Here is a 23,014-nt window from a genome sequence, read left to right on the forward strand (position 1 = left end):
CAGCGAATTACTTACCTGCTATGTTCAGTATAGTCATATGTTTAAATGGTACGTTTACCTAAGCCAGCTTTTGGAGAACACCTCTTACACTATGTAAATGGACACGTTTTGACCACAACAGAACCAAATAAATGATGCGCACATAGAAGTGTGGCATACTGTTGATATTTACACTAGTCTATCTAGCAGCGTTCTCTCTGTCAGCACATTCACTAGCATAGCGAGTGCAAAACACTAGCACTCCTGACGTCATGTTGTTATGACATATTTGGAACATAAACAACAATTTGAAATTTCGTTAAAAATATACGATCACGCGACAAATTTTCTTAATGACGCGCATGCTCTGTAACCTATGAACTCTCCAGGATAATAATTTTATTGCGAGGGTTGACGCAAAGAAGGGGATCAGAAAATGTGCATGATCACGCCTTTTGATGATTGAAAAGGGTCGGCTTCCTAGTTGAAATGAAACAAACGACTCAGGATGAATTCGATTTTCAAGTAAACGTAAATGCAGAACATGTACGTAGATCGTATAATATTGAGTTGACATCGTTGAATCTCATCATTGTGAACCCATTCCCCCTTCATCCAAGTGGTGTAGTCCAAAACTGAATCACTTCATCTTTTTTCCTCCGACACCTGTGCAGAATGTATACGATGTTGCCTCGGAGATCCAATCCACACACATAAAGCTAGCATGTTTGGCGTGCAGTTCAGCTGTACACGTATCAGTACTGCGTCTCCCATGGAAAGCACATGAGCTACCACCGACTGGATGAAAACAAGATCGGGCGACTGGCAGAACTACCGATGAAATGCATGACAACGTAGTATTTACATAGATGGTCGTCTGCTACGTGATCTCAGCTTAGATCTATTCATTAACACTGTAGTGTAAATAGCAACCACTTAATTGCTCGCTTGATCCAACTCGGACGGCAAGCTGAATCCTATACGGGAAAATAGGCGACGTGCGCCAGCGACGCAGTCGGTCACGACATCAGAATCAGTTGTCATGCGTTCTCGTATATCACCGCACGAAGCAGGTAACTATTCACCCCCCTCCCCCATTTGTTGTTTTCTTCACCTTTAGTAACGCACTTCTCAAAAATTCATATCTAAATAATTGACTGTGTGGTGACATATGATAACATATTCAGTATACTTTTAGCAGTCTTCTACAATACGAAGAGTGTAAACATCTACTGGTCCGACCATATAGACCCTACACGTTTCATGTACGTGTAGGGTCTATGATCCGACTAATGGAAGTACAGTGATCGTTAGTCGGATTAGTAGATGTTTACACTCACTGTGTAATGTGTCAATTGGGCAAATAGCCTATGATTTTGTTCTAGGATTAGCAATTTACTAATTAATGCAAAGTTGATAAAGTCTTATAAGACTGGTAAGGTGGGAAATTGGAAAAACTGAGAGGAAACAATAGTTATGATGGCAATATTTAAAACTTTTATTTGAAATATAGAGATAATAAGAAAATAATATTTGAAATCCGGAAAATCGCGTGAACAAAATTAACTATTCGTCATATTCCATGTGGGCTGAATGAAAATATAAACAACCTCACATAAACCCGAATAAGAATGAAAGAGTCGAGATATTTACTATTTACACAGGGTTTCCATCAAACACTTATCAAAATATTATTTAATTCATTTAATATGACTTCTAAATTAGTAAATTATGCTAAAATGATTCTAAAACATCTCACAGCTGTTTCCAGTAAAATGTAACCCCTGGAGATATACTGATTTACAGTAATGCTCAAAATAGCTAATAACAAATTGAACAGAACTAATGCTGTGATTTACTGCACACGTTGATAATTGAGAAAGTTTCCTTATCTCATCATCATCAAGCATCCGTTGGGTATGGAGCAGGAAACCACGAGTTTTCTCTGGTTAAAACCATCCTTATATGTATATGTATATGTATATGTATATGTATATGTATATGTATATGTATATGTATATGTATTATGTATATGTATTATGTATATGTATATGTATATGTATTATGTATATATATGTATATGTATATGTATTATGTATTATGTATATGTATATGTATATGTATCTGAGATATTATGTACGTTGACACCCTAGTCCTCTTCTACTACGTGGGGACAAATTAAAGTTCATACCTTCTAACAAGCTCTTCATCTTTGGAGGATGCGCCCATGGTGAATTGTCTAAACCCATATAAGGCATTGGACACTTAACGCTTGGCAATTTCATGTATCTGTTTTCCTGTTTGTCTTAAGCTGAGTTTGCATTAATTTGGTATTAAGCCGGACACATATGTGTGTCTTTAATATGTCATTTCCCGTACACACTCTGTCCGTATTCACTCAAATCCGGCGCTAAGGGTGATATATTATTAGATTAGTAATCTATATCACTTTGTTTCATGGTATTATCAAATTTAACTGAATGATGACAAAATTTGTGAATGTAAGACATTATTATTTTACTCCATATTTCAAAAACAGTAGTTACTTCAATCAATCTTATACAAACTTTTTTTTCCATAATTTGATCCTCAGGGTCATGAGCATTATCAAGTCATTTCGTGCATACATCGCGAACACATTGTAATAACTCTTTTAAAATCCTGTTCACACCTTTTATAGTACTATGTGTAATATTATGTTCTGTGCTCATATCACTGTTTACTGTATTTGGTGTAAAAATCCGCCATTTGTACTTAGCTCAGGAAACATAGAACATAGAAACCTACATTGTGTAAATCCATTTTGATCAAATACAATGGAGTCAAGCAGCGCACACAGAAAAAATCTGCACGTGTCTTAAACAAAGACTTGTTAAACATAGAGGTCATTGAACAGATACAGGAAAGAAATCAAACAAAGGTCCTTATTTCTGATGCCGTAGGCATGAGCTCACCAGAATGGATTTAGCTAATGATAACGGAATGACACATATGAAAGCCATTTTTTGTACTGTAGCGTATTCTGCCGGTATGAATTCAATGATTATTCGTGAGTCAGAGCAAAGTTCAAATGAAAAATAAAAACCACTTGAAGGGTGTCACACTCTGACATTTCCATATCAGTGGCACATTTATATTTTAGCAGAAGCCAGTGAGTCTATATACGAAATAACGATTTACATTCATGCAGCCATGACCATGTGATGCCTCAAACAAAATCAAGGAACCATAACGTGAAAGAACGTGATATTATTTTATGAATATGATGCAACTTTAATGTTATAAGTTGCTGTTGAGTTTGATGTTTATTGTTTGTAACAGTATATGCTTTAAAAATGTTATAATGTGGCGGTCTTTCGGATGTAACATCTGCTTGATCTGTTCTCTACAATTTTCCAGATCATCTTGTTGCTAACGTGGATGACTAAATTATCTAGTATATTAAGAAGTAGTATATTCATATTAAAACTTAAAACTTAATGTTTTTTCTTAAATTAATGTTGAATTTGAATTCTGCACTATATATATAAGTATAAATAGTTTACTATATATACTTGCTTCTTAATGTTAATAATGGTTTCAAAACCATGATAGTACAACAAAGTATGTGTTACGTTCAATCTCTTCAAATAAATGCTAGAATGTACTAGACATTATATGCTTTGGTATGTTATATGGTTTCCCTTTTTAAATGTAGCATGACAACACTTTCTCATTAAACAATTGCCCATGGAGATACCCCACCAGGGGAATTGCAATCAATGTGTCCCTATTTCCCCTATTCTGTATACATAGTATGTAGTTCCGACATTCTTGCAAGAGCACTGCAGTATGCTATCCGTTTGCACACACACACACACACACACACACACACACACACACACACACACACACACACACACACGCGCGCGCACGGACAAACAGACAGGTAGGCGAACAGACAAAATAGAACAAAAAATCAATATATCTGTTTAAAGAAAAAAATAAAATTAATTCTTCACATTGTGAACAAAAAGTAAAGCAATGGAGCAAAGTAATGGAACTTTAAGTGTTTTCAACCACTGTATATTGTACATCATCTGTCTGCCTTCACTCCGTTAATATAGTTAATGAACATGCTTTCAGTCTAGAGAGTGTTTTTGGTCAACTGCAAGTGGCAACAGCTATATTAAAGTCTCACTAAACGCTATGTCTGTCTGCAAAGGATGGCATACATTATGAAAACAAATTATACAAGTTTCAATCAGAACAAATTGAGATATAGTAAACATATTCTCCCAAAGACAGACATTTCTGATCTCAATTATCTGTTTATTGCAGCAGCAGAAAAAAACCCACAAACCAGGATGTAACCATGTATTTTACATGATAGATTCAGTATGGTGGTTTTGGGAATTGTAAAAAGTGTATGTTTTCATTGCATTAGATGGACAGGTGTAATCCTTTTAAGGTTAAAGTAATAAGTTATACTATACACTTCTCTCTTTCTCGCTATCAGCCTAACACGGCGATAAATTACCATTTTGTTTAGCCATGCACTCTACATGACCAAGTAGTAAGAGCATGGACAGTTTTTTTTAGCCATGCACATTAAGAATTTAAAGGCTGGCATGGAATCTCCAAGTGTGTTGTTGGGTTTCCTGCTAATATTATTGAACAAGATATAGCAATATATGCACAGTCCCCCCTCCCCCTCCCCCTAATACCAAAAGTTCCAAGCCTAAGCAGACACAATCCTGAATAGGTTGTGAGATATGTGCATCCGTGACATTTTTATTTTACCCAGTAGTCCTAAACCTTCAACAATTTTGAACTATCTTTTGATGATTATTTTTTTAATATGATCTTACATATTTACATTACACATGCTGAAGTCTGTATGATCAACCATGTGGTCATACCATAGCAGTATTGTATAGAATTATTGATAAACAGATGGTCCAGGTATTTATCTGTACTAAATACAAATGTATATATAGCAATTACATGGAGTCACTGTACCAGGTAATGCCATTAGTTAGAATGATTAAAATGGTCAAGGTGTCAGGAACTAGTCTATTTTCCATTGGACAACAATTATCGAATATTTAAATAATAACAAGAGGTTACAGCTTCGAGCTTTTGAATTAAAAGGTATACAGCACATGATGATCTACTTTGGATTATTGTTTTGGCATACAATGATATGTACTTTAAACAAGTTGCGAATTTGAGTCAAATTACCTTGCAATATGTCAAACTGTAGCTGGGAATCTGAATAAATGTTACATATATGATAATAACTTAAAGTTGATTTACCCCAAATAAATGTAACAGCGGGTAAATGGAGAGTCGAGAAATAGCTTACAGCTAGTCTGGGCCTGTCCCCATCCCTATAATACATGTGAAGTAAATTATTTTTTTTTTAAATGTCCTTGAAGCAACAATGTCAATTTGATAAGCAAAGCTGATGTTGGACATGTGTGTCGGGGCACACGTCAGAAATTTGAACCGTTCGTCATCTTACTGTCTACTATCTTGCAGATATGTATGTAGCTGTCGCTGTGAGATTAAATCGATGTCACTTACAGAACCTTTGTCTAGATCGAAATATCTGCATGAGTAGAGAGAAAGTATTGGCCTGTGGTGTTTGAATATCATAAAGACAGTCATCGCAAAGAATTGCAGTCTGAGTAGGCCAAGAGTGGCCTAGACTGGATCAGTATATAGCCAGCGGGCAGCATTAAAGTTCTTATTATAGCTGTCATGCAGAAATAATTATTGATAATAGATTTGTCACAGAACACCATACATGGTTGGCATAATGGATGTCAGATTGACCTGTATTTATCTGCATGACCAGCAAGGTATTAACCCTATGTGATGTTGATAGTAAGTACTCTATTAGCATTGTTTGATATCTCATTTTATTTACCTGCCACCAGACTGGTATCAAGTTATGCTAGATTTGAAAACCTGGAAATATTGTATGTGACTAAATTTCTAATGAAGGGATATATACGACATCATATGTTCGTTTTGCAGCAAATGTATATTTACCGTAAGGTTTAATACAACATTGGTTTTTTTGTAATCCTTAACCTGTTTTGATACCATTTATTTTTTTACTAACAAATGGTGCATAACGTGACAGAGTTTGTTTGGAACAGACTACATGAATTGCTTTTACAAACCTCACAAAATAAAAATTCATACATTAAAATTATGGGCCTACGTACAGTCAAATACCTATTGCCATAAAATTGTGTTAGCCTATTATATGATTTATATTTAGATGTGACCGTGACATCTATGATGATAGTAAAATACTCTGGACATATTATGTACCGTCATATATATGTACATAAAAGCTGCGACTTGCTGTTTAATTTGTGTCCGATGACACATCTTTTAAAATTAAGCATTAAATGTATGTTGGCTGTAAAAAAGATTACGATCACTCGTATTTCGTATAAAAAGCAGTGTTGCTCTACATGATCTTGCCTGATTATAAATCTTTTAAAAAGTAAGGTTTAACCATGGATTTTATCTGTTGTCTCATTGTTGAATTTAATATCCGTTCAACAGAATTGGGACATATTATTTCTTTTGCATATGAGACTGAGTTAGAGGTAAAGTCTTTGAAATTCCATGAATAATATCAAACAAATCATAATGAATATGAGTAGAAAAGGTATCGTTGTCTTTAGACCAATTTATACACGTGAGTGAAGTTGCCAATTATATATGCTGAAATTTGAATTGTCATTTGTGCTACAAATCCTCCCCTTGGTGAAATGCATTTGGATCTGTGTTAGAAATAATAATTTTGCCACTTTCTCGGTGAAATTAACTCTTTTCCACAGGCAAACTTCAAGACCGTCCCATTAGAAATTAACGGAAATCTTCCTTTTATTATTAAAGTGATATTGAACAAAAACATATATAATATGACAACATTTTGAATCGAAATTAAGACTTTTCACGTTCTAGCTTTAAACCTGACATGAATCTCACACGTTTCAATATATATTGCAATTGGGAGGCAGTTGATGTCTGTGCAGACTGGACATGCGGTAGTGTTTACGTAGTAACAATCTCTTCCTGTACATACGTGTACACTAACAAACATTTTCATTAATGGCGTCACAACACAGACTTTGTCTTTTTTGTTTCACTGTTGTTTTATAAAATGAAAACCATAGTCAAGTAGTTTTATTACGTTAAAATTCAAACAGAATTACCAATTGTTCATCCATATGGCGACTTTAAGTTAGCCACGATACTAGTGCAGGATTAGATTGTCGTTCATGACACACACAATCATATCTTACAATATATCAAGCATGACAAAGCACTTCCTACTATCAATATCATAATCATATTTGCACTTTCCATGCACTTCTGAATTATATATAATTGTCTGAGGCAGTGCAGTTTTTGTAACAATGAAAACAATATTAATATGAATGTGCTTGCATTAACCATTGACGTAGTTAGTTAATGGTTCTCTTTGTTGCTAATCAGTTCCTGTAAACGTGATTCTCATTAGGAGTGATTGTTTTACATGGACATGCGGTTATACACGAGAGACACAATATCCGGCATTGCAACAAAAGGTGTACATCGAACCATCACTGACCTTCCTCATGGATATGGATACATATTGCGAGTGTACATATATTTTGAAATGTAGATTGATATGATATCACTGGCCAGTCTTCCAAAATTTGTTTCTTATTTACTCCCATTACACAATTATTTATCAGCAAACTAAAAACAAGAAGAGACAGTCAACAATATAATATCTTCCCGTAAAGTGCCATCGGATATATTCTCTTACATTACATAAAGAAACAGCGACTATAGTATAAACATATATTTTCCTTATATCAAAATGGACACATGGATGAGGATTTGGTATTTATTTTGGGTTTTTAATTTATATAACAATTTTATTATGTTTGCTACTTGACATATCAATATGCCAAGTCCTTGTTTGTAATATTAATAAATATATAAAATGTTTGTTGTTGTACGTACAGTAACACACTCTTTACACTTTTTTTAGCTGTCTGCAATACATTGAGTTACAAACACATACACGACCAATGTTGTTTCCCCCATTGATGTTTCAAGTAGGAAACATCATAAATTTGTTCGATAAATCAAAAACCCAAAATACATATCCAATCCTCAACCATACGGCAACTTTCACTATCGTCAGCATATTCTTTTGAACAGGAATCACAGCAACGTGTACAGACATGAATAAAATACGACAGATAAAGGTTAACGGGATTATATTTCCTATAGAATAGACGAGAATTGAAAAGATGTATTGAATTTAGGAAAGATATAAGATCCTTCGATTAGGACATTGTACTGTTATGGATACTTGAAATGCTTAATGTATTAATTTTACAGAAAGCATATACCGTGTTTCATATTTTACATTATCATACATACTTCATTATCGTGCGATATGTAATGAATACCGCAGACGCAGAAGTCGACTTATTCATAAACATATATCATATATCAATCATATTGTCAGAGATTTTTAGCCTTGTTTCCTAGCTATCCATTCTATTTTTCAATTTCTATTTTGATGAGACCAATTGCACAGTATGCACTGAACATTTTCATTCCATTAAATGTATACTTCTAGTAAACATTTAATAATACTTAAATTTGTGTAATCCGGGTTTCTGATCTGAAGCTTAAAGAAGTACATTTACACTGTATCCTGATGTAATCTCTTGCTTGGCAACACTGAATTGGAGGCATCGTTACATGTTACATGGAATTTTGTTACATAATGTTTTTCTACAGGAAACTCACAATGTAGAAACAATTTATAGACAATGGTTTCGTGTTGGTTTTTATTTCAGTAACATGACGCAAGTCAAGTTTTGAAAAAATACCGAAACTATGTGATAATTTAACCATTTGGCAGGAAGTACTGGCATTCTATATATTAACGGCAGTGTCACAATCCGTGCCGCACTTATGGTGCGCTTGGACGCAAAAATGAAAAGTTACATAACAGCTCTAAAAGTAACCCTCGCAGTTTTGGAAAGAGATAGCTTAATAGAGATAGGTTAATACTAGATAGGTATACTCTTCAGTGTGTATACTATCTATAACACGGCATGTTATAGACACCACATTGTACGGACACTACATGTTACGGACACTAGAAATCATCCCATCTCATTATACTATATGGCATATATACTAGATTTCAGTTTATACATAGTAGGTATGGGCGCCTAAAGTCAATAGTAATGATATTATACTAATGTTACGGACACTAATATCTATGTGTGACATGCGAAACTGATTTTCAGCCCCCCCCCCCTCTATGTCTTCCTACATATCTCCTAGGTTTAAAACTTGCTTTGTTCCAGCAAATAAGTGTATGCATGTATAACAATCGTAAATGGTGGTCGTAAACCTTATTTGTGACATCATAACGGGTACTGTAAATATGAAATCGCTAATGACAGGCCTACATGAAAAACTCTAATGGTGAAGAAATAACGTGCTAAAATCCCCTAGGGTGTGAACTGTAAATGTATTACATGATGAAATGGTTCTGTATCCACTATGGAGCTATACATTTCCGCAAATATCACTAAATCTACATCATTAATGACAATTAATATTACATTTGAGTATACTAGCATAAGCATTTTGTGGGGCCCATTTTTGTGAGCTGAAAAGGTGTTGTGGTATGAAAAAAAGGTAGAAACCTTTCTGTCTTGAATAAACACTATTATAACGTAGGGGAAGATATAGTAAGTAAATTTTCTAAATGTGTTGAAATCAAGCCATAATAATGCAACAATGGAAATGAGGCATTGATTGTGAAGTGGCTGAATGCTTGCGAATTATCCAGATAGTCGTTGCTACTGCATTGTAATTTTGATTCAGAAGGGAATAATTATACACTCTGGTAAAACCATAATGCTGATTATGTAAAAATACTACTTATAGACCAAGGAAATTTAAATCTCAGCTGTTCACCAAATTTTCATAAAAAACTATAAATAAAACCAGTGCTATATATAGTCAGGGATGTAATTCTGTTTTTGGAAGATCTCAAAAGGTGGGCAGGCTGAAAAACGTGCAAAGCAATTGATGATTACTGAAATACCTGAAAAATGTGGAAACGTCAAAAATGTATCACGTAGGTTATTATTCCCTAAATGCCAGTGTTATCGGCACACTTGTTAATGACCTCATTCTCCATTGTAACCAACAACGTTAAGTCTGTCATCACTTTACTTTGTAAAGTCACTAGTATTCCAAGGTACAACTTGACATAAAGATTGAATAAATTGCAACTCCAACTGAAAGAGATTACAACGGTATTAAAAAGTTAATACCACGTAACGCGTTGCTTCTGACAACCGTGATGTCCGGGCTTGATATGTAATAACGATGGCTTTATATGTAATAAAATGAATTGGCTGGATATGTAATAACGATGAGACTGTACAGGGTAGAAGGTGGTCAAATGGTGTGAAGACCAAGAAAGTAATTGTTGATTTTAGACTGTCTCGTCAGCCTCATACTCCTATTAATGTAAATGGGGCAGATGTTGAAATTGTCAGCAATTTTAAATTTCTAGGCATCCCGATCTCACACAATTTGTCATGGCGTACCAATACAGAATCCTTTGTTAAGAAAGCCCAACAATGCCTTTATGTTCTTAGGCGGCTGAAAAAATCGGTATGGGGCCAAGATATTTTAGTAAATTGTTATTGTTCAACCATTGAAATTATTTTAAGAAATTCTATCATCGTTTGGTTTGAGAACATCATGCTGGAGGAACTAACTTCGCTCGAAAATGGTGTCCGCACTGCAGACAGAATCATTGGAACCGATCTGCCTTCACTTGATTCCATGTATCGCTGGAGGACTGTCCGCAAGGCAACATCCATTACACAAGATTCAAGTCTTATGGATCTTTTAATCTGGCATGTTCTAGTCGGATCGGTGCTATTGTTGTATGGAGTCATCTACTGAACGTTGTAGGAAAAGCTTTCACCCGTCTGCAATTCGATTTTTAAACGAGTCATTTCTACTTTTTTCTTGTTGTTTTTTATCCGTCCCTTTATCCTCTTTCTCCTTTTCACCCTGCTTTTAGGAGCGATCATGAATAGTTATATTCCACATATGGCAATAAAGAATCAGAATCTGTATTAGAATCTGAATCTGAATCAGAATCTGAATCAACCGATTAAAAGTACCTGGTTTGAGTGTGAATACGGCATACATATGAAAATAAGATATGAGGATGCAGTTGTATAGTGTATGACATCAAAGCGTCACCACAGATGGAGCCGTGGTATGAGTATGATATCATGCGCCGCGGTGTATATCATTTACTAATAACATTGTGGTGTTACAAATGTATATAACCTGTCTCATCCTTACACAAGTAGTATAACTTTAATCAAGACGTTTTTGTATGCTTCTGTCAAATGCAATGTTGAACAGATGTCCCACTATCTGCAAACACATGAGAGATCAAAGACTCCGATATTAACTAACCGATGATTCATACCCCGTTGTAGGAAATGAAATCTGTATAGACACTGAGAAAGCACGATAATCACTGTGTTGTGTATGCCGCATCATGCGCCAACAGCTTTGCTGATCTGTTGTAAATCTTTCATTTCAAATAGCAATTGATTCTTCATTCATGCATGGCATATCGAAAATTGGTACTTTAGTGAGTCTATTGTGTTGTCATGCCATTGCCATGACTACCAACTGATTGAAATGAAGTACCGATATTGATACGTATAGCTCCGATTAGCTGACCAGCTGGGTATGCCTGTGTGCGACTAGCCTAGACAGTAAAAGGAAGTAAAGGTATATACCCATGTGAACTTTTAAATTTGTCTGTTGATGTGCATGGCATAAAATGGAGTTCATATATAAACAGGAAAGACCAAAATCAAATAAATTACAATCACAGTAATTTAAGACAATTCCGTAAGAGAAGTTACAGGATAACCTGTCAGCTGGTAACATAGAGTAAAAACATATAACATATATATATATATATATATTATGCTAATTCATAATTGTTATTAGATTTGAAAATATGACAAGAAAATATGAAATACTACAAAAACCATAGCAACATCTACAGAGATGAACAAACGTTTCGACAATAAGAGACGAAACAAAATCCGTGTTGTCAGTTGTATTTCTATATACCAATTATCGTACATTTCATCCTTTGGCTTTCTGTCGTTTTTTAAATGTAAACCCACTGTAGCGTTTTTTTTCTTCAATTGACTCACCGGATCTGCAGCTGTACGATGTCTGTCCGTGAGTGCAATTAATGTCATTTCAGAATAGCATACAGATTATTGCCATGAATGCAGTCATTATTCACTACCTTTTTTTTCTTTATCTGATTACTTTAATGGATGCCACATGAGACATTAACCCTGAAGACACTATTAAAGCAGCATTATATGTATAATGAAATCAATTATAATGACTTTGGCATTTCACCAATTTGAAGATTTATTTCAGATGTTGAATTGATAGGGTTGTCATTTGTAATAGATAGGAATTGTAATAACAACATATAAAATCAAAACCAATCTAACCTTTATGGTAATATTAGAACCTAAGGTACCAGGGCAACAAAATTATGCATATAGTATTCCTTGTTTTAAATCGTGATAATAACATTACACAGAAGTAGAGGTTTTGTCACTAACTTTTATAACATGACCGCCACTGTATATTTACTCATTTCCGGGTCGTCTCATTCTATCACCTTTGTCATTTTGTGTTACTTTTCTGCTCAGGAAATGGCAGCTTCGTATCGTATTCATTTTGTATATTTATATCATATATTTCTTTGAAAGTGTGCTTATTTTTCTTATCTGGTGAAATAAATGTCATTCAACTGTTTACTTACTCAATTGATGCAATGGAAGTAGCATTATTTTAATCTACACAAGTATAAAAATGTCATTTTCCGAACTATAGTACAATGGTCTGAAAATCTTTACTTTTATGCTTACGAGGTTCGGACACCTCTACTATACCATTACTAGTACAATCTGAGTATAACTCGTCTGAAAATAGTTCAGATTGTTTGTCGGTAGTCAATGAAATACTTGTGCATTTTGATTCAGAAAATGTTCAAGAGATGATAAACTAGAACCCTGAATATTCATTTCATCAAGCACAGAACATGGATGGAATGAAATCAGCTGACTGTTATAAATTGTAGTAGTGTAATAGTCAAATTTGTGTGTGTTTGATAAGTAAGATTTATTCCTGTCCACATCAACTGGAAAGAGAGACAGTTAAGAATCCATCATACAATTGGCTTATTCTCTTAAATTTGAGAAGACGTAGAGTATGATATTGGTAAATGGGATAGTTTAGAGCATCGGTTATGCTCATCCTATCCAGTTTTATAAGAATAAATGTCCACGTGAGTATCTCTAGGTAATGAATGTACAACTAGATAAGCATTATATAGGACATTGATATGATTCTCTTTTCTAGCATTTACAGGTGAAGTAGGGGAACTAAAAACTGCATTGGACTCAGGAGTGGTGAGTTACATATATGTATAATCAACAACAATTCATCTATCTATCTATCTATCTATCTATCTATCTATCTATCTATCTATCTATCTATCTATCTATCTATCTGTCTGTCTGTCTGTCTGTCTGTCTGTCTGTCTGTCTGTCTGTCTGTCTGTCTGTCTGTGACTGACTGTCTGTCTGTCTGTCTGTCTGTCTGTCTGTCTGTCTGTCTGTCTGTCTGTCTATCTATCTATCTATCTATCTATCTATCTATCTATCTATCTATCTATCTATCTATCTATCTATCTATCTATCTATCTATCTATCTATCTATCTATCTATCTATCTATCTATCTATCTATCTATCTATCTATCTATCTACATATTACATATACATTTCAGTAAAGTTGGATTGTCAGGTACAATTGCCAGGTAATTGGTAGTTATAAGGAAGGCGCATTTCAAGATGATAATAATTTCAGGTACGGAGAGGCTGTACAAGCTTAATATCCACACATGATACTGGACCGTTGTCAACCAATTAGTTGACCTTTACCATCTGTCTATGAATCAGTCATTATCTGTTGGAACAATATGTTTGCATCTGACAAATAAATTTGTTTTTCCATTGGCTTCGAATTGAATCATTCTACATGTGATAGTATACATAATGTGAACTATGCTAAATCTAAGGTCCATGGATCATTTGTATTATTTTTGATGCGAGGAAAACGAATGCGGTTTATTTTTTCATAAAACATTCTCCTTTTTCGATCTCACATGATTCCAGTTGTGCTTGTAAAATTGAATTTAAATGATGATAGTTATTGGCACGTAGAAATATAAGTAGCTTCTGTGCATTTTAATATAAACTATTTTTATCATCATCATCATCATCATCATCATCATCATCATCATCATCATCATCATCATCATCATCATCATCATCATCATCATTATTGCCAAACTGTCTAAGCCATGAAAACATATAAATAGTTTGACTGTGCTTGAACCCAAATGCCTTCAAAATTAATTGCAACATTTATACTTAATTAAAAATAAGAAGACATCAGAATCAGAATCACTATAGTCCCAAAAGCATGTTATCTACAATCTGATTGATCACAACGTTTGAAATAGGCCGCTGAACTACGAGATGGCTAACTTAACCCTGATACCAGCGGAAATGAGAGATTTACCATGTTCCTAGCTTTGCAAATGAGACTCACAGCTTGGGGCACTTTTAGTCCGGTTGCCATTATCCTTGAACATTTACAGGAGATGCTAAGAATTAATCAAAACTTAGACACGTCAGTATATAAACTTATGTTCCAGAATAACTTGATTTCATTATCAGTTGCAGCACCCTTGTCCAAAATATTAGCCTGTATATTTTGTGATGGTTTGTAACTCCATAAAGTGCAAAATTCAATAACATAAAGTAATTTGTAGACAAACTTGGTAAACACAAGTAATTATCAATTACTTGGTCTATGTTATTTCACATTGTTTTCTTCAGATAGAAAAAAAATGGTAAAAATTAATGTTTTATACTTAAACACCCCTCACCCCTTTATCATCCGAATGGTTACTTTTAATTCCCTTTTGAATTGCTTATGTATGAACCGCTTGACTTAATGATTAATATGTGATGCCTTATTTTATGAAACAGATGGTTTCCTTTCATATTGCTAACGTTTATTATCCTACAGGATCCAAATACAAGAGATCCATTTGGTTTTACTCTAATACATAGAGCTGGTATGAACGGTGCCTTAAATTGCATACAGCTTTTGGTTGAAAGGGGGGCACAGGTGAATACCACCGATCTCACTGGTAAGTTGTACAATTTGGCTTTATTAACTGTTTCCCTTATAATTATCATTAACAAAATTTCAGTTGTCAATATACAATCATACATTTCAGTAGAAATCTAGGCCATGTATGCATGTATATAACCATAATGATGTACATGACAAAAAATGTTTACCCTGGAGCCCTTCAAATATAAAACTTCACTTTAACGATGAATATTTCATTACGTTATACAGTTTTGGAGATTTACTGTGATTGCTACAAGAGTTGCAGTTTTACCTAAGGGCTATATTTTGATCAGTGGGGATCGTGATCGATTGTGACAGTGTGGTTTCTCTATCTATGATTCCTAGCACAAATATCTACTCACGGCATGTACTGACCATCAGTTCCCAAAGGTTTTTCATAACTGAATTTCTTTCATGTGGATATAATTTAGGTTTTGAATTGTTAATGTTTTTTGCATTGAAAGGGTTTATTTAGAACAACCTACAAACCTTTATTCCAAAGATTGGATTACTGAACACATATTGAATGTAAAATGTTTAACTCCGTTGAAAAATGGCGATGTTTACAATTAAAAATTAATGCCAACGAGTCTAACGAATCACGGATGGCACGCTACAGGTAATTTGTTGAAACATATTGAGTTTTTAATAATTTTCTTCTATTAAATGATAAAGAGTTGTTACAACCCATAACAAATAAACCGTTTCCACTGTGTACTACAATTGCTTATAGCATTCATATAAAGCGTTAAGTTTACTTTCAAGGTATCTCCGGCAGTGTCGTGCGGAAATCTAAATCACGTGAGCCAGAATGTCTGTCGTCGCGGTCACGTGATTAGCTTTCCTTCCTAAAATCAAGATCGAACATTAACTAAAGATTTCAACCAGCTTTATATAATATTGCTTCTGGATAAAATTAATTATCCACATAAATTATCAATGTCATTTTATACGTATTAATTGAACACTTTTATGTTATCATGTTGTTATCATGTCGAGTAAAGTTTGAATGTAGTGAATATGTAAACAATGCGATCAGTCAGTGCAAATAATTTAAATAGGTGACTTGAGAGTGGAAAAAAGGTGTTATAAAACACCATCGCATATCACCTAGAGCTAAATATACAGTTCTACAGATAGTCTTTTTCTATGAACCAGCTATGTTGATTACTGCAATTGATTAAATAAACATGTTGGTGTACTATGTTTATAATTAAAGAAAAAATGAAACGTGTTATTCAAAATTAGATGTACAACATTTTGTATCACAAAGGAAATATATCGAAATAGAAACCAAAATGACGTTAGGAATTAGCTATAAACTAGTCCCACCTGACGTCTAGGAACAGTAAATTAATAAATATGCATGTCTTGGATGTCAGCTAAATAGTTGGAATGAAAAACCTCTCCCCCTGTACCCCCCACCCCACCTATGGCTAATAATAGCAGAAAAGGAAAGCAAAGCTAAGACGCGATTAAGTGTAGTCTAATAATCATCATAGAGTGTTACAGTCTCAGTAAGCCAACTTATTTGTGCGTATACACGATACCTATTTCACTTCGATGGATATTTTTAGTGTGTATTATGTATTATTTAGTTTATAGATGGTCTCATTTACGTATGCCGAGATTTTCCACTTTCACAAATGAATCGAAATCATCTGGCAATCTTTCTGCGTATTACCTGTTGTCACAAAAATATCATATCTTGAACTTACATATATATATATATATATATATATATATATATATATATATATATATATATATATATATATATATATATATATATATATATATATATATATATATATATAAACATAATATAAAATAATACAATATAAGAAAAATATGAGAAATATAAATTGTTAGTTTGAACTGAAAGGTCGCATACAATCTGTAACATGTAGAAAACTTATGACACATCATGACACCCTGAAAAAAATAGAAGCAGCGATGCACTGTAAAGAACATTGCCAAATAACATTATCAGGAATATTTTCCTTGGTAGATAACAGTGACAGCATCCACATCATTGTATTGTTACACGATGCTATTAAGCTTTCTTAGAATGAGAGCTACAAAGAGAATCTTTTCTTCGTCTTTAAGCTCTCAACAAGAAATCTTTGGTTACCATAGTAATGGATGAGACTGGTATTAGATTAAAATATCACTTCCTGAAGGCAAAGATCGATTCCTCTTTTTCCTGATTGTTTGACTTTGTGTTCCCATGGCAACGGGAGTTGTATTCAACTGCTTCTGCTTGTGCACACACACATATATATATATATGCGTACTTTTAACACATGTAAAACATCTCAAGGAACTTCAGGTCAGCATTTCCATTTAATACTGGGGTGATTTTCTTCCCTTTGAAATTACGGGAGGCTAATTTTCCTGCTGCAGATGTGTCTTCATTGGAAAAGTACTGTGCGTTTGGATCGACCACGTTTGAAAATCTAAAACACATGAAAACCGAAGGATTTTGTCACAACCAATTTTCTACTTTAGTTCTAGGTACAAGCACGTCGGTTATTTCACCAATGTTAATGATTACAAGTTGGTCAAAACAAATTGCTGATAATTGTAGTTAATGCAACCTATTTTGGTTTCCATGACAATTGTCACTGGCTTTCCAGAATGTGTTACGTTTTATTTTATAAAATGTCCACAAATGTTACCATTAATTTCCTTAAAAGAGTTCCCAACAGGAAATTTGACAGTTCATTCTGATAATATGCACTAGCTTAATTAATATTATAAATAATAGATTCGTAGTTGTTTTCACAGTGTTTGGACTGACATTTTGGAACCATTGTCTTCTCTCATTTGCATCTGCCATGGAGTTTGGAAAATTGAAAAAAATATATAATTTGAAACTGATATGTCAATCAAACAATTGATTTTTTTAGACAACATTTAAAAATATAGATTTGACATATAATTTATTTATGCCAGATTTTGTTTCCATTCTCGCTATTGAATCATTTTAATTCTACTGAATATAGAGAGAATAGTTGTTTGGAGTTAACGTTTCTGCGACAGTATGCATACTGAACAAAAGCTTGCAGTCTCCTATTAATAACAATTTTATTTACATTTACAGTATCATAGTGTGTATTTTGTTATTTTTTAAAAATAGGGACCGGATGTGGATAAGGACCGGTAGCCGGCAACACAACCGGCTAATCTGTAATTTCTTACCGGCTTCATTTTCAGAAATTTGTGTTTAAAAATTCTTTGTTTCAATCACTATATACCCATTGGTTGTTAGCTTCATAGCTCTCACTCGTAGATATTACCGCACACTGTCTAATTATATCTGCCACTATTAAAATTAGCTACAAATCTCACCAGAAAATGAGAACATAATATCAAACAATTAAATATATACAATAGCTAATGATATAGTACCCACAATAAATATTTACAATATCTGCTAGCATGTTTCTGGTGAGGACTATGGATATAGTCCACTAGGGACTAATCTAGTCCATGATCCTGACTAATGAATGAAATGATAAATACGCTAACAGCGTACAAACATACAGAAAATGATAGTATCATTCAAATTTATGATCTTTGCACAGTTCCTTGTTATATAAGAATCCAGGTCAAGTTCAGTGAACACAAACATTTAAGATTTCATGATATCTAAATTTGGTATTGTACCATCTTATAATTGTAAAGTTTTGTCGGCGATTACTTATAGTTTTATGTGAGTCATTTAAAGGCCAGGATTTCAATCCCAGGTTCTCGCATTAGTGTTATCTTATCAGTGGGGCTACAAGGATTACATTCTTTTGATTTGGATTAACTTTTCTGTAGTTCTGCCAGACAACTGATTGTCAAACCTTAAAGCTTAATTTTAATCCTAAAATGAACGGGGCTTTTAAGTTAGTAGTGAACATAAGTAACTACTAGTATTTATTATTACAAATAAAAATTTATTGAATTCATTATTTTCTCTACAAACAAAAGTTTCAGGTATTCATTTTCTTTTCATAAATCTCTGAATAATTTTTTTTTTATAAAATAAAGAGAGCGATTGAAATGCATTTCAGATACTTCTGTACAAGGCTGTTTGATACCATGACGGGTCATCCGTTTAGAGGCGAGGTCAACCTAAATTTAGTGCCATGGAAGCAACACCAGATGATCCATTCTCATTCTATTCACGGCACGTATCCACAGTTAACCAGTGCTAGATTAGTGTATTATAGTATTTAATGTGTACACCATTATGGAAAAAAAATTGTTCACTCCCTGCCCTCGTAACTTTAAATTACAAAGATATACCTATACGAAAAGAATGTTCGAACTGTTGATTTTCGTTATATTGCAATCAATTCACAGGACAAACAGCTCTTCACTATGCTGCCGCCAATGGGTACTTGGAAGTAGTGAAATGGCTGACACAGAAAGGACATGCTAGCACTTCAGCCAAGACTCACAAAGGACATACACCACGATTTATGGCGAAAACAAGGGGACAAGGCAGAGTAGTAACTTTCCTCAATGAATTAGGTCAGCTTGCGAAACCTTTTCCTATTGCATTTGTATTCTATTCACAATTTGAGCCATGGGCTCCGATGCCGTTATTGATGTAGTCTTTATAGTATACCTGGATTGATTACTGATATCAATCTAAACATGATTTTGGGTGATAAAAGAGCACCCATGAGTTACTCAACATTTGAATTTTACAAAGAAACCCCACTGCACTCAACATGTGTTTGGCCATTTTGTATTTATTATAAGGGTTCATGGGAAAACCTTTTGTGCTGGCATAGCGAATACCCATCTCTTTAATTTGCCTTCAAATGTTTGTTAAAATTGTAGTGATACACAGTTTTTTAGGTTGCATACAATACGTTTATCAAGGAAAGTCAACTGATATAAATGAAAAATTCCAAACGACTTGTACCAATTAAACGAAATAGCAACTGTAACATTGAAGATTATCAGTGGCATCTTCTGCGATGATTGCTTTCTCTGAGCATGCGTACCATGTGAGTCTCACTGCATACGCACTCTTCTTTCGTCAATTAAAAGCTTGCCTTGTTGGAAAATGTTCTGTTAACAGAGTTAAAAGTAACACTTGAAATTTGATATATCATAATTTCACAACACTTGGGGCATTATAAGTACTTTAACATAATTTCAAGAGTTGCCTCAGGGTAGAAGACTGAGACATGAAAGACTTGTAAGTGGAACATTCAGCTGGCATAAAACGATGAACCCTTCTATTCCAAAGATTGTTTAGCAGCTTGGTATTTGTGTACGTTTTAAACATGAATGAGATTAGTTTCTTGATTTATGTTTGTTTGTTTGTTTGTTTGTTTGTTTGTGTGTGTGTTTGTTTGTTTGTTTGTTTGTTTGTTTGTATGTGTGTGTGTAGATTTTCTGTGTGATTTCATTGTCCACGATGACTTCAAATTAATAGTAAAATCTTCTTTCTTTCTTTCTTTTTTATGCAGAAAACAAGATGGAAGGTAACACCTTGATCGGTACCTAACCAGATCTCTGACATTAAAATTACGAGATGGCACACTGCAATTATGACCTGGTATATGGTTCACAGTGTAGAGTGGATTATGAAAACCTGTATTCCGCGGGGAATTGGCATTCATGATTTTTATGTTGTCATTTCCAATGCCTGGACTCGATAAACGAATTTCGTTCTATTCGTCTGTTTAGTTACAGGGGTGCAGTGTATGTACAATACACCACATGTTGAAAGACCTCGTCAACCTTTTACTCATTAATATTCAACTGGCATGCTCTATTGAAAATCAAAGTTCATAATTAACTAATTTGCCTCTCCTGATGCGTAATGATATTATAAATTGTATTTACCAAGGAAATCTCAATTATATTTACGAAGGACCTCTACCCTGTGTCCTAATGTAAGTCAAGTGGGGGATACAGTATTGTACATGTAATTTAACTAAAGTCTGGGGTCCAATGGATTCAGCACAGCATTTGATGGTAATTTCGAATTGAGAACAGGTTTTTTCACACACTGATTCATGATCCTTGGTCGTTCTTGCGAAGGGTATTAACAAGCAGTGAAAGGGGTACGAGTAACAGAATGTATTTATGCTGATACTGAAGAAAATACAAGATTTGAAACAGAGCATTTTCAGTGTCTATAAGTGCCAACCGTATGGATATTTCATTACTTCCTGAACTGTCTCTTGGGTAACAAGCGTCTGAAAAATTACGGAAATTAGTAAACAGAATTTCCAATACAATGTAGTTGGGAATGTTTGTGAAATATTAATTTGTTTTCGTTGTTTTGTGTTGTGGCTGGGCTATAGTATTACAGGTCTTGAATTCCAAAATGTTCAAAAAAATTCAAAATAGTTAGCATTCAAAAACATTTAAATTTGGTTACAACATAGACGTTGGAGGGAGTGGTTTCTTCAGTGCCAAACGATCCATTTAATGGAATTTAGGAAAATTTCTCCATACACAATTGTGTACATGTGATTACCAGTTGTGTAATAGTCAAACGTGGTGTTACATTTTGTTTATTTAATTGACTAGGTCATTGACACAGCGCAGTCAGTATGTTAATAAATGTACTTTCATTTTTATAGCTGTTATAAGCATACACTGTCATGCACATGTATTATGACGTAATTTAGTTTAGCAGGCCTAATAACTATTAACATATCAAGAACATGATGTATTTAATTACACCGAAGAATGCCTCGTGTGAAACAAATGAATAATTTGAATATATATTATCAGCAGTATAATGAATATTTTGAAAAACAATATGCAGTATTATATATATTTATATAAAACAGTGTATCGTTGTAATACATTAAACGTTGTTATTCTTTTAGTATTGTAACATTGCACTTTACATGTACTTACATCAACTCTGTTTGTAGTGAAAATAGTCAAAAGTGTAGCCCGTCTGCGACATGTTCATAATTTTCAGCGTTTACGTCTGGATAAGTAATTTTCATTAGGATGTGACATTCATCAGTTTTCATTTAGGTGACATTGTGAATATTATCACAAACTAAAATTAGAGTAGTTGATATCAATAAAACCAAACTCTGCATGTATATTTTAGTCCCTCAAAGGGGTACTATTACAATTGGCTCCGTCTGTCAGTCCATGCGTGCGTGCGTGAGTGAGTGATTGAGTGAGTGCACTCGTCAGTCCGTAATACGTCATTTCTCAGACATGCAATATCCGATTTCTATCAAACCTGGCACAAAGGTGCCATACTGTATGAGACATATGTAAATTTGATGGAATGGTGGCCATTTATATTTAAATATTAATATATGCAGCATAACACGAAATGTGTAATACATGTGGAGACTCCATTGAAATGGAGTTATGATAATATACGAGCTGTCTTGTAAGTGACACTTGCATATTGAAGACACTATGTAGCAATTATGTGTGGCCAATTTCTTTAGATCATGTCTATAATTAATACAGAGTAAGATAAATATACATATACTTTACTAAATCGGTGCTCATATTACTTTTTTGCTGACACGGCCATATTTATAGTGAGCAATCTTGATTTACCTTATATACACAAAAAAGTTAGTAGCTAATACATTCTCGTTTTCTACCCCCCCCCCCCTATGGAACTTTGTTTTGAGACATTGACTT

At 34.0% G+C, this 23,014-nt stretch overlaps 1 protein-coding gene across 1 annotated transcript; it reads left to right on the forward strand.

Moving 5' to 3' along the window:
- The first annotated feature begins 650 nt into the window (after positions 1 to 650).
- Positions 651 to 22,151, forward strand: LOC144435856 (uncharacterized). The gene is made up of 5 exons (XM_078124494.1): positions 651 to 1,052; positions 13,516 to 13,565; positions 15,254 to 15,377; positions 19,721 to 19,891; positions 20,845 to 22,151. Exons 1-5 carry the CDS (start codon positions 1,022 to 1,024, stop codon positions 20,880 to 20,882), a joined length of 414 nt encoding a protein of 137 aa, XP_077980620.1. The 5' UTR covers positions 651 to 1,021; the 3' UTR covers positions 20,883 to 22,151.
- Positions 22,152 to 23,014: the final 863 nt, after the last annotated feature.

This window comes from Glandiceps talaboti, chromosome 5, assembly GCF_964340395.1.
Source record: "Glandiceps talaboti chromosome 5, keGlaTala1.1, whole genome shotgun sequence".
Classification (NCBI taxonomy): Eukaryota; Metazoa; Hemichordata; class Enteropneusta; family Spengelidae; genus Glandiceps; species Glandiceps talaboti.

What these genes read in the sequence shown, in the direction of transcription:
- LOC144435856 (XM_078124494.1), top strand. Translation starts at nt 1,022, where the DNA reads ATGCGTTCTCGTATATCACCGCACGAAGCAG. An exon ending in TATATCACCGCACGAAGCAG is followed by an intron (nt 1,053 to 13,515) that starts GTAACTATTCAC and finishes TCTCTTTTCTAG; the next exon opens with CATTTACAGGTGAAGTAGGG. An exon ending in AACTTTCCTCAATGAATTAG is followed by an intron (nt 19,892 to 20,844) that starts GTCAGCTTGCGA and finishes TTTTTTATGCAG; the next exon opens with AAAACAAGATGGAAGGTAAC.